Raw genomic sequence first — 12,792 nt, 5'->3', positions numbered from 1 at the left:
GCCACCACAATGAAGAATGGTGACTGACAACCACCCTGGCATGCTCCACTCAGAGATAAGCTGGATCCATCAATCTCTACAAACGTCTATTCTTTGTTCAAGAGTGACAGTGAGTAATCCTCCTAATAGCTTCTCTTTTACCACCAGGAGGCGCCCTTGCACCACAGCTGAATTTTGAATGCTAGAAAAGTGCCCGGAGTCCCAGCTGCCTAGACCTCCAGCAGCTTGGTGTGGACTTGGGAGACCCTTTCTCACCCCTGTCCCTCCGCCCCGCCCCAAACAAGGAACTTCTCTGGGCCTCTGCACCAAGTATTCCTTTGGTGTATTCACCACGGACCAGGAACTGTGAAGGACACACAATTAGAGCCAATACTGTAATTAGAGAAAAACAGCCCACATATACGCATGAGCAAACAAAACGTGACCGATAAATGTAGGCTGGATACGATGCCTCTTAGAGCTATCCCAGCTCTGCCATCTTTGGTAGTTTCCTCGCCAGCGAATGAGATGCTTGCAATGAAAAATATTAAGTTATATTTAAAGCTCTCCAAAAATTGACTACGTTTGCTTAAAATGTGGCTCTTCCGTGTCTCTAACACGTTGACCCAAGCTACCAAAGTGGCTGACCAGCCCGCTAAGAAAGCCCCCGTTTAGAGGACCCAGTGAGGTAACCCTTTGTCATCAGCTACCTACCCCCACCCCCGCCCCAAATGGCCCAATAGCACGACCCATTGTGATGGTTAGCGACTCCCCGGACTTCTGATTACACCCAGGTAGTGGTTGCGTCCGGAGCCCTTCTGACGCTTGAGCGCCGACCCCCCGCTTCCAGGGTGCTGATTGGCTAGCAGGGGCTGGGGGCGGGCTGACCTTCGCTCCGCAGCGTCGTCACCAGCTGGCCCCGCCCCCGTGTCGGGGCGACTGGGAGCCCAGCCTGGGGCAGCCATTTGTATGCCGCCGCGGGATTGGTCGCCCGGCTCCCGCGAGGGGGAGGGGAAGGAGGCAGCGCGCACTCGCGCGTGCGTGAGCTGGCGCGCGAGAAAGGGCCCGGTCGCGCCGAGGCTCGAGCGGCCGTCGCCATTTTGTGGGGTTCTCTCTGACGCGGGAGCCGCCGCCACCGCCGCCGCCACCCGGAGGTGCGAGGGGGTTTTCTGGGTGTGTGGGGAGCCCGAGGGTGGGCCGGGCTGGGCCTCTGGCGGACGGGACCAGCCCACGGTTTGGGTTTCTCTTGCTGCGGGAAGTCCGGGGAAGACAACGGGAGGAGGCGGGGCCGGGTCTCCGGAGGGGGCGGGGCAGGGGTCGGGTCGAGTCTTTGTTGGGGCGAAAGAGCTGAAGGTTAGGTCGCTGGGGGGGTCCCGGACTGGGGCCAAGGAAGCCTCTTTATTCTTCGAGTATCTTTGAAGGTAATACTGCACGGAGGAGAGGTACACCGATTTCCCTCCAAAACCTCGTTACTAGGGACACTCGAGATATATGCCTCTTGCCCCCTTCTTGAGCTCTTCTCTTTCCTGCCCCCCCCCCAAAAAGAGTATTTTAAGACCTAAAACAGCCAACCCTGTTACTTAAACGCGCCTCATTTCACGGAAGTGATAGACGGTGCAGTGCATGCTGACCCCGACCTCCTGTTGGGGTGTCACACGCATCTCACACTCTTAACGTACAAACCTTTTCTCTCTATTAAGAAAATAATAAACGTTTATGTGAGGGTCTTGAATCTTGAAGGTGCCAAGAACTTCTTTGGAGGATTAAACCAAATGCAATGCACTGAAATTTCCCACTCCACCCCTAACTTTTGGAAATCTTATTTCTTCCCTCCCAGGCTCTTGTCAGGATGGTGAAGCTGTTCATTGGAAACCTGCCCCGGGAGGCCACAGAGCAGGAGATCCGCTCACTCTTCGAGCAGTATGGGAAGGTGCTGGAATGTGACATCATTAAGAACTACGGCTTTGTGCACATAGAGGACAAGACGGCGGCCGAGGATGCCATACGCAACCTGCACCACTACAAGCTACACGGGGTGAACATCAACGTGGAAGCCAGCAAGAATAAGAGCAAAGCCTCCACCAAGTTGCATGTGGGCAACATCAGCCCCACCTGTACCAACCAGGAGCTTCGGGCCAAGTTTGAGGAGTATGGCCCAGTCATCGAATGTGACATCGTGAAAGATTATGCCTTCGTACACATGGAGCGGGCAGAGGATGCAGTGGAGGCCATCAGGGGCCTTGACAACACAGAGTTTCAAGGTGAACTGCTCTGGGGGCTGGGTGGCAGAGCTGAGTAGTGGAGTCTAGGTCAAGACAGAGACAAGAACACAGGACCAGGCGGCTGGCAGGGTGATGTCTTCCATTCTATTTTAGCTGGATATAATAGAAAGATTGCACATTTACTACTCTTAAGTACAGTTTACTCTTGGAGAAGCAAACATGCCCTTTTCAGATTTATTTGCCAAGATGTTCCTCAACAACTGTAGAGTCACAGACTGGGTTGCTTTATCACGCAGTCTTCATTTGAGTGCTGTTGGAAGTTAATCTGCCTTGCCAAATGAGTACCTCATGGGAGGAGGGAGGAGAAAAGTCTGGGGATTACCTGCTTTTTTTTTTTTTTTAAAGATTTTATTTATTTATTCATAAGAGAGAGAGGGGCAGAGGGAGAAGCAGGCTCCCCGCCGAGCAGGGAGCCCGACGCGGGACATGATCCCAGGATCCTGGGATCGTGGCCCGAGCCGAAGGCAGTCGCTTAAACCATCTGAGCCACCCAGGCGCCCCCTGCTTCTTTTGTTATGATCAGAAAGCCTTATATTTGAGTTTAAATGCTTAGGGTTTATACTCTTTATGGCCTGGGGTGATAGGTTGTTGTGGCAAAGAGGAACAGAGACATCTAGAGGGATCCCTATATTATAATTCTGGATGGTGAAGCTGGATTTGGGGATGTATCTTTTGAGCGCATTCAAATGTGTTCAGTCTGTCAACTATACAAGCAGGGCCCAAACCCATGCCACCGGACTATTCTCTTCCACTGAGGATTATTTAACCCTAATGGGAAAGAAAGAAAATTTTTAAAAATAGTAGGTTGAATGAAACGTTGGTCCTGTTCTGAAAGGTTCCAAGAAGGGTGTCATGGAGCATGTTGTATAATTTTACCAATTGTAAAGATACGTAGGTTATCATTAATACCCCAGGGTTGTCTGAAGACTGCAGCTGTGCTGTCTAATATGGTAGCCCCTAGGCACATGTGGCTATTAATTAAATTTTAAATTTCAGGTTTTCAGTTGTACTGTACACATTTGAAGCGCTCAGAGGTCACATGAGGCTATTCGTGCCTGTATTAGTGTAAATAGAGAACATTTCCATCATTATAGGAAGTTCTGCTGGACAGCGCTGTTCATTGACCGTGTCATCTTGAGCCACACATTTACAGCCACTTCTCAGGTTCATAAGTTAACACCATTTTTAATGGTGATTTGAGTGCCACTAAAAGGTTTGTTGAAAAGGACTTCTTAAGTGTCTTCTGCTAAACCTAGAAAACAGAAAAGAAATGGCAGAAGAGGAAAAGTTGACCAGAAAAGGGTAAGAAAGTTTGCAAATAGTGTAGATTGCAAATACTGCGTCAAATCTCTCTGGGCTCAGCCAGTGGTGTCCTGGCCTTTAGCTCCTCTCTAAAGCATAGGGCAAAAGTCATACATAACTTGCTACCATTAACGAGTTGTGTGACTTTGGACAAGTGTTTTTAATCTCTCTGTGCTTCATTTTCCCTACTTATAAAATAGAATTAATGATTCCTGCAGTACCTCCCTCACATGATGGTAGTGAGGCTAGAATGAGGTAATAGATGTGAAAGTGTATTGACAGTAAACACTATATGATGAAAGGTGAGTGGTGTTTGCAACGAGTGTGTTTCCATTATGGTTAGAAGCTTATTTAAAATGTGATAGTTCACTTTCCTCACTTACCTATCTTATTTATGTTTGTTTTTCTTTTATTAATTTGGAAAGCTGTTGCACTTCAGACAGCTTTAAGAATATTCTTAATTATTTTTCACTTGATGGAGATGGGATCATGAATGGACAGTGTGGGGGGGAAATAGGGGTTCTCTCTTGACAGGTAACAAAATGTAAAGAGAATGCAATTTAAGTCGGGTCCAAACTCTGCAAAGATGTCCTAGTAATGTAATACTGCATGTCCTTATTTTTTTAAATATACAATTGAATAAAAGGATAAGGGCAAAAGTATGCATACAGAAGTCAATTAGTTGGGAGGGAGTTGGCTTGGGAAGAATGTGTGTTTTAATAAAGCAGGTTTACTCTAGGAAGTGAATGTTTGAAAAACATCATCGGAAAAGAAGAATCCTTTATTTGGCTTTGATGTTCTTAGCCTTCCACTCTGGAGAAAGCACTCTACTCTGAGTTATACATATAGACATTTTTTATTTATTTATTCATTTATTTTTAAAGATTTTTTATTTATTTATCTGAGAGAGAATGGGAGACAGAGAGCATGAGAGGGGGAGGATCAGAGGGAGAAGCAGACTCCCCGTTGAACAGGGAGTCCGATGCGGGACTGGATCCCGGGACTCCAGGATCATGACCTGAGCCGAAGGCAGTTGCTTAACCAGCTGAGCCACCCAGGCGCCCCCATATAGACATTTTTTATAACCAGCTCTGTTTTGTTGTTTTTTTTTTTTATTAAAAAAAAGATTTTATTTATTTATTTATTTATTTGACAGGGAGAGCACAAGCAGGGGGAGTGGCAGGCAGAGGCAGAGGGAGAAGCAGGCTCCTTAATGCGGGACTCGATCCCAGGACCCTCGGATCATGACCTGAGCCGATGGCAGACACTTAACCAACTGAGCCACGCAGGCGCCCCACCAGCTCTGGTTTTTTCCAGATGACCAGAGAAAGTTTAGCATGGGATAATACGTTGCAGTTTTTTTTTTTAAAGATTTTATTCATTTATTTGAGACCGAGAGAATGAGAGAGACAGCACATGAGAGGGGGGAGGGTCAGAGGGAGAAGCAGGCTCCCTGCCAAGCAGGGAGCCCGATGCGGGACTCATCCCGGGACTCCAGGATCATGACCTGAGCCGAAGGCAGTCGCTTAACCAACTGAGCCACCCAGGCGCCCAATACGTTGCAGTTTTACAGAAAATATAATCCATATACCAGATTGTCACATTTGTCTATAAAGCCTTTTTAGTCATCTCCTAATGAAGGTGGCCTCTTAAGAGTGCCACTTTGAGGGCACCAGGGTGGTTCAGTCGGTTAGGTGGCTGCCTTTAGCTCGGGTCATGATCCCAGAGTCCTGGGATCGAGCCCCGCATCGGGCTCCCTGCTCAGCGGGAAGTCTGCTTCTCCCTTTCCCTCTGCCTGCCGCTCTGCCTGCCACTGCCTGCTTGTGCGTTCTCTGTGTCAAATAAATAAAATCTTAAAAAAAAAAAAAAAAAGAGTGCCACTTTGAACATCTTTTGAACCTTTATCAACAGTTGCTATTTAGGCTTCTGCATTTATGACTTATAAAAGGAAGCAGCAGAACCTGTTATCCTGGGTCTTTCAAGACCTGTTTCCTCTCCACAAGCAGCAGTGAACTGAACCACTCTTGAGTTGGCAGTTTGCATTGGAAGACAGTAAATAAAAAAGTTGTTCCCAAGTAACAGTTCAAGCAACTGAATTGGGAATGATGCATAAGATGTTAGGTGTCTTGCTTATCCCCAAATGTAAACAAGCACTAAACTGGAGTGCTGTTTACACCCCCAGCCTTCTCTGGCTCCTGGCACATGATAGCTGCTCAGCACTTAAGACCCCAGGTTGCCCATCTCTCAGCATTTTAGTAATCTTTCCTGTTCCAGCTTTCAAAAGAAAACACTTCTATTAGGCTGGCTTTCTGGGAAATGTTGGCAGCATATTTCACTAACTTTTGCGGAGTTCTCAGAAAATCTTTAAACTTTTGGCCTCTCCAAGTGTAGCAGAGTGGCAGAATTTAATCTTTCAATTTTCTTTGCCCTGGTTCCTTAAGGTAATAAATAGAAGCACAGTATTTTTTAATTGTAAGAACTAAATTAAAAACCTAGTTACAGGGGCGCCTGGGTGGCTCAGTCTAAGCGTCTGCTTTCGGCACAGGTCATGATCCCAGGGTCCTGGGATTGAGTCCCGCATCAGGCTCCCTGCTCCACGGGGAGCCTGCTTCTCCCTCTCCCACTCGCCCTGCTTGTGTTCTCTTTCTCACTGTCTCTCTCTCTGTCAAATAAATAAAATCTTTTAAAAAACCCAAAAAACCTAGTTACAACCTTTGGAAAGATTGGGGAAAAAAACAAACAACTATCGCTTCTATTACAGATTTTTTAGTTCTAGTTAAAAAAAATTTTTTTACCTGAATCCTTTTTACAGCTGCTACAGAGGTAGATTATAAACACAGATGTTTATAAACTTAGGAGTTCTGTCAATACAGGAATGAAGATTGGATGTAGTAACAAATATCAAGGAAAAATCACTGGGTTTTGTTTCTCAAAAAAAAAAAAAAAAATCCAATAACAGGGCCAGAATCTATAAAAGTAAAAAGCAAATTAAATTGAAATTTAAAAAAAAAATTTTTTTTTAAAGATTTTATTTATTTATTTGACAGAGAGCACAAGTAGGCAGAGCAGCAGGGAGAGGGAGAAGCAGGCTCCCCATCCAGCAGGGAGCCCAACATGGGGCTCGATCCCAGGACCCTGGGATCATGACCTGAGCCAAAGGCAGCCGCTTAACGACTGAGCCACCCAGGCGCCCCTTGAATTTTTTTTTTTTAGGGAATTTTTTTTTTAAGATTTATTTATTTATTTGAGAGAGCGAGAATGAGAGAGAGAGAGAGTACATGAGAGTGGGGAGGGCCAGAGGGAGAAGCAGGCTCCTCGCCGAGCAGGGAGCCTGATGCGGGACTCGATCCAGGGACTCCAGGATCATGACCTGAGCCGAAGGCAGTGGCTCAACCAACTGAGCCACCCAGGCGCCCTTGAATTTTTTTTTTTAATGTACTTCTAGGTCTCTGAATTGGCTGCTTTTTAGATTGGCATGGTTACTCCGACTTCAGAATGGGAACAGCTTGTGTCTATCACACAGGTTAATGTCACCATGCATGTTTGAAAACCAAGTAACTTTTAGTCTTCCAGTCTAAATCATAGGGAACTTTACATTTGGGATATAAATTGGGGCAAAAAAATCTGTGTTTCTATTCTAAGCATAATTAGCATGTGGCCCTAAGAATTAGAATGGGAGTATTTAAATCTCTGAAAACAATGGGTGGCTAAGTGCTCCATTCAGAGAATTACTGCCATTTGGTATCTGTTGGCTATCAATGGTGATGGTGGATGCTGCGTCTCTGCTAGCAGCTAGAAGTAAAAACCTGAGCACTTTTGTTTCTGCTAAAGAAGGGGTTTTAAGTTGGAGGTGGCAACTACTTGAAACCGGGGTGGTAGGAATCTTAGACATTGGGCAGAACTGCGTGTGACTAAAGTGACATTACTGCACTAACCCGCTCCCCTCTCAGGGTCAGTGCATGGCGCTGTTCTGGCTGCCGTCCTGAGTCGGGCTGTTTCCAACAGGATGGTGGAGCACGAGGCCTCCTATCGCATAGCTGCATCCAGAACAAGGTCTGTTAAAGAGAGAGCAACTTGCTGATGGCCGAGGGGGGATTTGTTCTGAGCAGCCCTTAAGAGTGATGTGAAGCCCCTGTTCTCTGCATCTGTAGTGGCTGCCTTTTGGCTGCAATTTGAGAAATACTGACTTGATCTCCAAAGTCTTAGGCAGTTTGGGACTAAATACTGCCAACAATATTCCTTTCCTCAAACTGCTCTTCAAGACCTTGGATGCTTTCATCAGCAAAGATTGTTTCTTCTCTTAGCTGTTCGTAGTGCTGGCCATTCCTGGAAGAATGGATGTTGCTTGTTTGTATGGGTGCCCAGAGGCTTTTAGGCAAATGCTGCATTTTTCTAACAAGTAGATAATCCCCTATGAAGAACTGTAAGCTACGTGGCAGGATGAAGTGCTGAATTACATGGGAACACACGGTCCCTAAGAAACCAGTACTGCTTCAGTATCTTTCTAATTCTTGCTGTTGAGAGACCTTGGTCAGGTTTTCTTTTCCCGCAATAGGCATGGATTTGCCCTTGCTGAAAAACATGGGGGTGGGGTTGAAATCTGAAGGGTCGCATAACTCCTAGAGGTACTGAGGTGAAGCAGATGATGAGCCCAGGTGTGGTTTGTGTATCCAACATAGCCTTCTGGTGACACCTGCAAAAATGTCTGGAGGAAACGAGATGGAGAGAAGATTGCCGTGGTTTTTAAGCTACAGTACATGCTGAGGCCTTATATTGCCCTGAGTAAATCAGTGAGAGGTTGGTAAGAAGCTTTTCAAATCTGGCATAACTGAGGTTTTGTTGGCGATTTGATTTGGAAGAATTGGCAGGTCTTGAATCGTTACAGTTATAATCAAGTCTTAGCAGTGGTAAGTGGAAAATTTTTCAGTTTCTGTGTTGGGGGACAGGGGAAAGGAAGGGAAAGTTGCGGACACAGAAGTAGGGAATCCGGCTACCTGATGTAAGTAGAAAGTATTGACTGGTCTCTGCGGACTCACATTTTCTAGCTCCCATCTGTATTAAAACTTCACTTCAACTTCTTCTGGAGGGGATTGCTGAGAAAGGGTTGTAGGAGCGTGTGTATGTATGTGTGTCTTACACCAACTAGTTTACTTTCATTTGGGGGAGGATTAAAGAATGTCTGAGTTATAATCAAGTCTTCTTACATCTATTTCCTCAAGGCAAAAGAATGCACGTGCAGTTGTCCACCAGCCGGCTTCGGACTGCCCCTGGGATGGGAGACCAGAGCGGCTGCTATCGGTGTGGGAAAGAGGGGCACTGGTCCAAAGAGTGTCCAGTAGATCGTACAGGTCGTGTGGCGGACTTTACTGAGCAGTACAATGAACAGTATGGAGCGGTGCGCACGCCTTACACCATGGGCTACGGGGAATCCATGTACTACAACGATGCTTACGGAGCGCTCGACTACTATAAGCGTTACCGGGTCCGCTCTTACGAGGCAGTGGCGGCGGCGGCGGCGGCCTCTGCGTACAACTACGCGGAGCAGACCATGTCCCATCTGCCTCAAGTCCAGAGCACAGCTGTGACCAGTCACCTCAACTCCACTTCTGTTGATCCCTACGACAGACACCTGTTGCCGAACTCAGGTGCTGCTGCCACCTCGGCTGCTATGGCCGCTGCCGCTGCCAACACTTCCTCCTATTACGGAAGGGACAGGAGCCCCCTGCGTCGAGCTGCAGCTGTGCTCCCCACAGTTGGAGAGGGCTACGGTTATGGGCCAGAGAGTGAGCTGTCTCAGGCTTCAGCAGCTGCACGGAATTCTCTGTATGACATGGCCCGGTATGAGCGGGAGCAGTATGTGGACCGAGCGCGGTACTCAGCCTTTTAAAAACTGGAGGTGAGAGTGGGGCCGGTGTGGTTAAGAGAATGTAGTTTCCTTGAAAGGGATCTGTGCTGCATAGAGGAGGCTAAAGCCACCTGTTTGCTTGCTGTCAGGACAGTAGCCAAGAGAGAGAAATTTATGTATTAGTCTTAAGTATTTCTCTAGCTTAGGCCAGAGGTTCATTTGGCCTGTTGAGGTTTTTTAGTATAGGACTCCAACCAACTTGTTCCTTCGGAGAGAACAACAACAAACTCAGTGAGAATATTATTTAATCAAGTGTAAGCAATCTGGGTTACAGAAACATAGTTAAAAGAACATTTGTTGAGTGCCCTTCCTGTACGTTATGTCATTTAATCTACACAAAAAGCCTTTAAGATATTTTCTCTTATACAGAGAAGGGAACGAAGGCTCAAGAGAGATTAAGTACTTTGCCTGAAGTCATCTGATAATTGAGAGGTAGTCAGAATTCAAACTCAACCGTGTGGACTCCAAAACCCCTCTCTCTTCCCACTAGAAAAGTCATTGTGGTATAAGCGGAAGAGTACAGGTTCAGGAGGTAGTAATGAATGTCACAGTGAGAATTTTAACTACAACTTTATTTCTCACTTGCCAGTAGAACTACTCCTTAGGTCATTAGTTTTATCAGAGGAAACTCTTCTAACATCCTAATCCTAAATCTGTAAGCCAGATAAAGTCCTATAAGCTTCAGGTGTTTAGTTCTAAGGCCCTTGAAAGCACAGGGTTTTGGTGCCACTTCCCGTGGCGTCCTTTCCTTATTACTAATCCAGAGCACTTTATCCTGCACGAGCACCTGAAACCATATTTCTGCATGGCCTGTTACTATCATTTAGAGCCCCAGCACTTCCCATTTTTTCCAGCAATTTTTGTTTTGGTTTTTGTTCAAGAGGAACACATAAGGGACTAGATAAGTGTGTATAAAATCCCACTGGTGGTGACCCCAGAAATTTAATTTTTCCTACTTCAGAAAATGTATACCAAAGATGTTGGAATGGCAAGATTAATTAGTAGGATTATCTAGACAAATTTCATCTGAGTGGAAATGGCATCATGACAACTTTCTATTCTCCTGGTTTTTCCTTGTACCTTGAAACTGAGCATCACTTGAATAGGAGGCCTACTCAAACAGGAGTTTCCACGTTTCCTAACTTATCCCTTTGGTATATATGTGTAGAAGAAGAAAAAGCAAGAGGAATTTGTCCTTTTATGTAGTGGGAAGCAAATAATGGTTTGAACCTGTGATAAATTATATCTTGTATGACCATGACAAGACTGGGATCTCCTGAGACCATTGTGTAGCAGAGTCTTCATGTGCGTAAAGTACATACGCTTACGGCTTGTGTAGTTTGCCTTAATTTTTACTTCTAATGCAGCTGGATCTGCCACGAAGTGGGATATTTCTCTAAAGGTGGTGTCATCTACCAGATAACTTGTTTTCCTCGAATGTGTTTTATAGTTAAATTAGTATATTGTAGTCTTTAGAAGGGTATAGCTAAGGTATTTTAAAGTGAATTTTGACTGCAAGCAGTGGTTGTTCAACTAACCTCTTTTTAGTGATGACTTTTAAAGAAACTTACCTTCCAGGTGTGAACCTCAAATGGACTGAATAACCCTGAGTTGGTTGCAGTCCCAGGAGCCTGATGTTAATGAGGCTGCCAGGATGAAATACTCCAGAACTGTTGGGGATCTGAATTTGGGTCTCACCCTAGCAGAACTGATTCAAGAACGTCACAACTTTTGAAGTCGGTTGGTACAGATCAAGACCAAGATTTGGCCCTTTGTCTGTAATAAGTAGAGGAACTTGGTGTGAGTTAACTTTTTTCCCCCAGCCATTGGTGTCTGGAGTTCCCATCATCAATGGAAGAATTAGAGAATTTTAGGATTTCTTCTTTTGATTTGGTAAGGGTGAGTTGACCAAGTAGGGGAACTACTGGAGTTATGGCTCTAAATCTGTGACAGTATGACATATAGGTATGTTGGAGGGTGAATGAACTGTTCCTTGATACCCTTTGTGATTGTCATTTCTGAAAACTTGTTTACTATGAAAGAATAAAATGAAACAAATGTAGAGTGTAGCACAATTGGCCATATTTGAGATCTTGACATCATCTACTTTTTCTGGACATAAAAACTAAATTATGGTTTTTGATAGTATCTGTGTATGCCCTTTGTTGCAGTGACAGTAGCCTTTTATCACCAACACAGCAGTCTTCCAGATAGATTGCTTCTTATTCTATATATAGCTATAAGTAGATTCCTTGGTAATTACACAGGATATAAGTTTGAGCCAGTCTGACTTGGTTTTGTTTTGTTCTTTGTTCTTTTCCCCCTGGAATACAGGACGGGACCAGGGCCCTTGTACTCGGAGCCAAGCTGCTCTCCAGGCATTGTGTAAGCTTCTTGTGTTGTGCTCTCTTTCAGGTAGGATAATTGCGGACTGAACCCTCGGGCTGCGGTCATATATGAGAACTTGCTCCGCGCGGTCCCCTTTGCCGGGATGTTTCCATTGCTTCATGTTTCAGTAAACAAAGGAGTTTGTGACCAACTATGTTTTCTTTCTTAATTTAATTCTTCTAAGTTGACTTTTCTTTCCTCCTGATACTAGTCTCTGTAGCCTTTCACTCTATTCCTTATATTCTCAGCCTCTGAGCAGCCCTAGGTAAGGATTATGCTGGCATCCCCTTTTTCCTGTACAGGGGAACCCCTCTTATCTTGCTTTCCTTAGGAGTTGAACCCTTCTCCCTGTCTACCTGCAACATCTCCTTTCCCTTTAAAATGACCATGTAGTGGCAAGCGACCTTTTTACTCTCCTCTGTTAGCTCTGGACTCTAACATTGAAGCTAATCTTTTGAAACTGCTAGGACCATTGGGGTTTTGGGGGTGGGGGTTGTTGTTGTTTTGTTTGTTTGTTTTGTTTTTTTATGTCTGACCTGTGATCGTGGTACAGCATTAGCTGAAATTTAGCCTTGTTTTACTCCACTCCTCCCACTTTTTTTTTTTTTTAATATTTTGACAAATAAACGTTTCTAACACTTAAGTACCTTTTTGTGTTGTTATTTACCACCAGTATCTTCTGGTTCATTCTTAGTTGTGCTGCTGAAACTCTAAAATTTGAATGAGTAGATGCCGGAAATTTAGATGTAGAAGGACTGATTTAGTGAGGTCTAAGTAATTAGGCCTCAACAATGGGTAGAGAAAAGTTATCCAGTATCTTGAGACATTGGTAAGTATGCTACTGCTCATGGGCAGGTTCCTTCTTTCTAAATAACCAGAGCTGGGACACCTGGGTGGCTCAGTCAGTTAAGCATCTGCCTTCAGCTCAGGTCATGA

At 45.2% G+C, this 12,792-nt stretch overlaps 1 protein-coding gene across 5 annotated transcripts; it reads left to right on the top strand.

Moving 5' to 3' along the window:
- The first annotated feature begins 984 nt into the window (after positions 1-984).
- Positions 985-12,502, top strand: LOC118016106 (RNA-binding protein 4B). Of its 5 annotated transcripts, XR_004680757.1 has the most exons (5): positions 985-1,133; positions 1,817-2,240; positions 7,514-7,616; positions 8,783-9,459; positions 11,884-12,502. XR_004680757.1 is itself a non-coding variant. In XM_035013348.1 (4 exons), exons 2-3 carry the CDS (start codon positions 1,829-1,831, stop codon positions 9,448-9,450), a joined length of 1,080 nt encoding a protein of 359 aa, XP_034869239.1. In that variant the 5' UTR covers positions 985-1,133; positions 1,817-1,828; the 3' UTR covers positions 9,451-9,459; positions 11,884-12,502. The 5 variants fall into 5 exon arrangements, 3 of the variants coding, with proteins under 3 accessions (XP_034869239.1, XP_034869238.1, XP_034869237.1); XR_004680756.1 differs by lacking the exon at positions 7,514-7,616 and having other exon boundaries at positions 8,783-11,208; XM_035013348.1 differs by lacking the exon at positions 7,514-7,616.
- The last annotated feature ends 290 nt before the right edge of the window (positions 12,503-12,792 follow it).

The sequence above is a fragment of the Mirounga leonina genome, unplaced genomic scaffold (genome assembly GCF_011800145.1).
Source record: "Mirounga leonina isolate KUSES-001 unplaced genomic scaffold, KU_Mleo_1.0 Mir_166, whole genome shotgun sequence".
Lineage (NCBI taxonomy): Eukaryota > Metazoa > Chordata > Mammalia > Carnivora > Phocidae > Mirounga > Mirounga leonina.
This window is presented reverse-complemented; position numbering and strand designations above follow the sequence as displayed.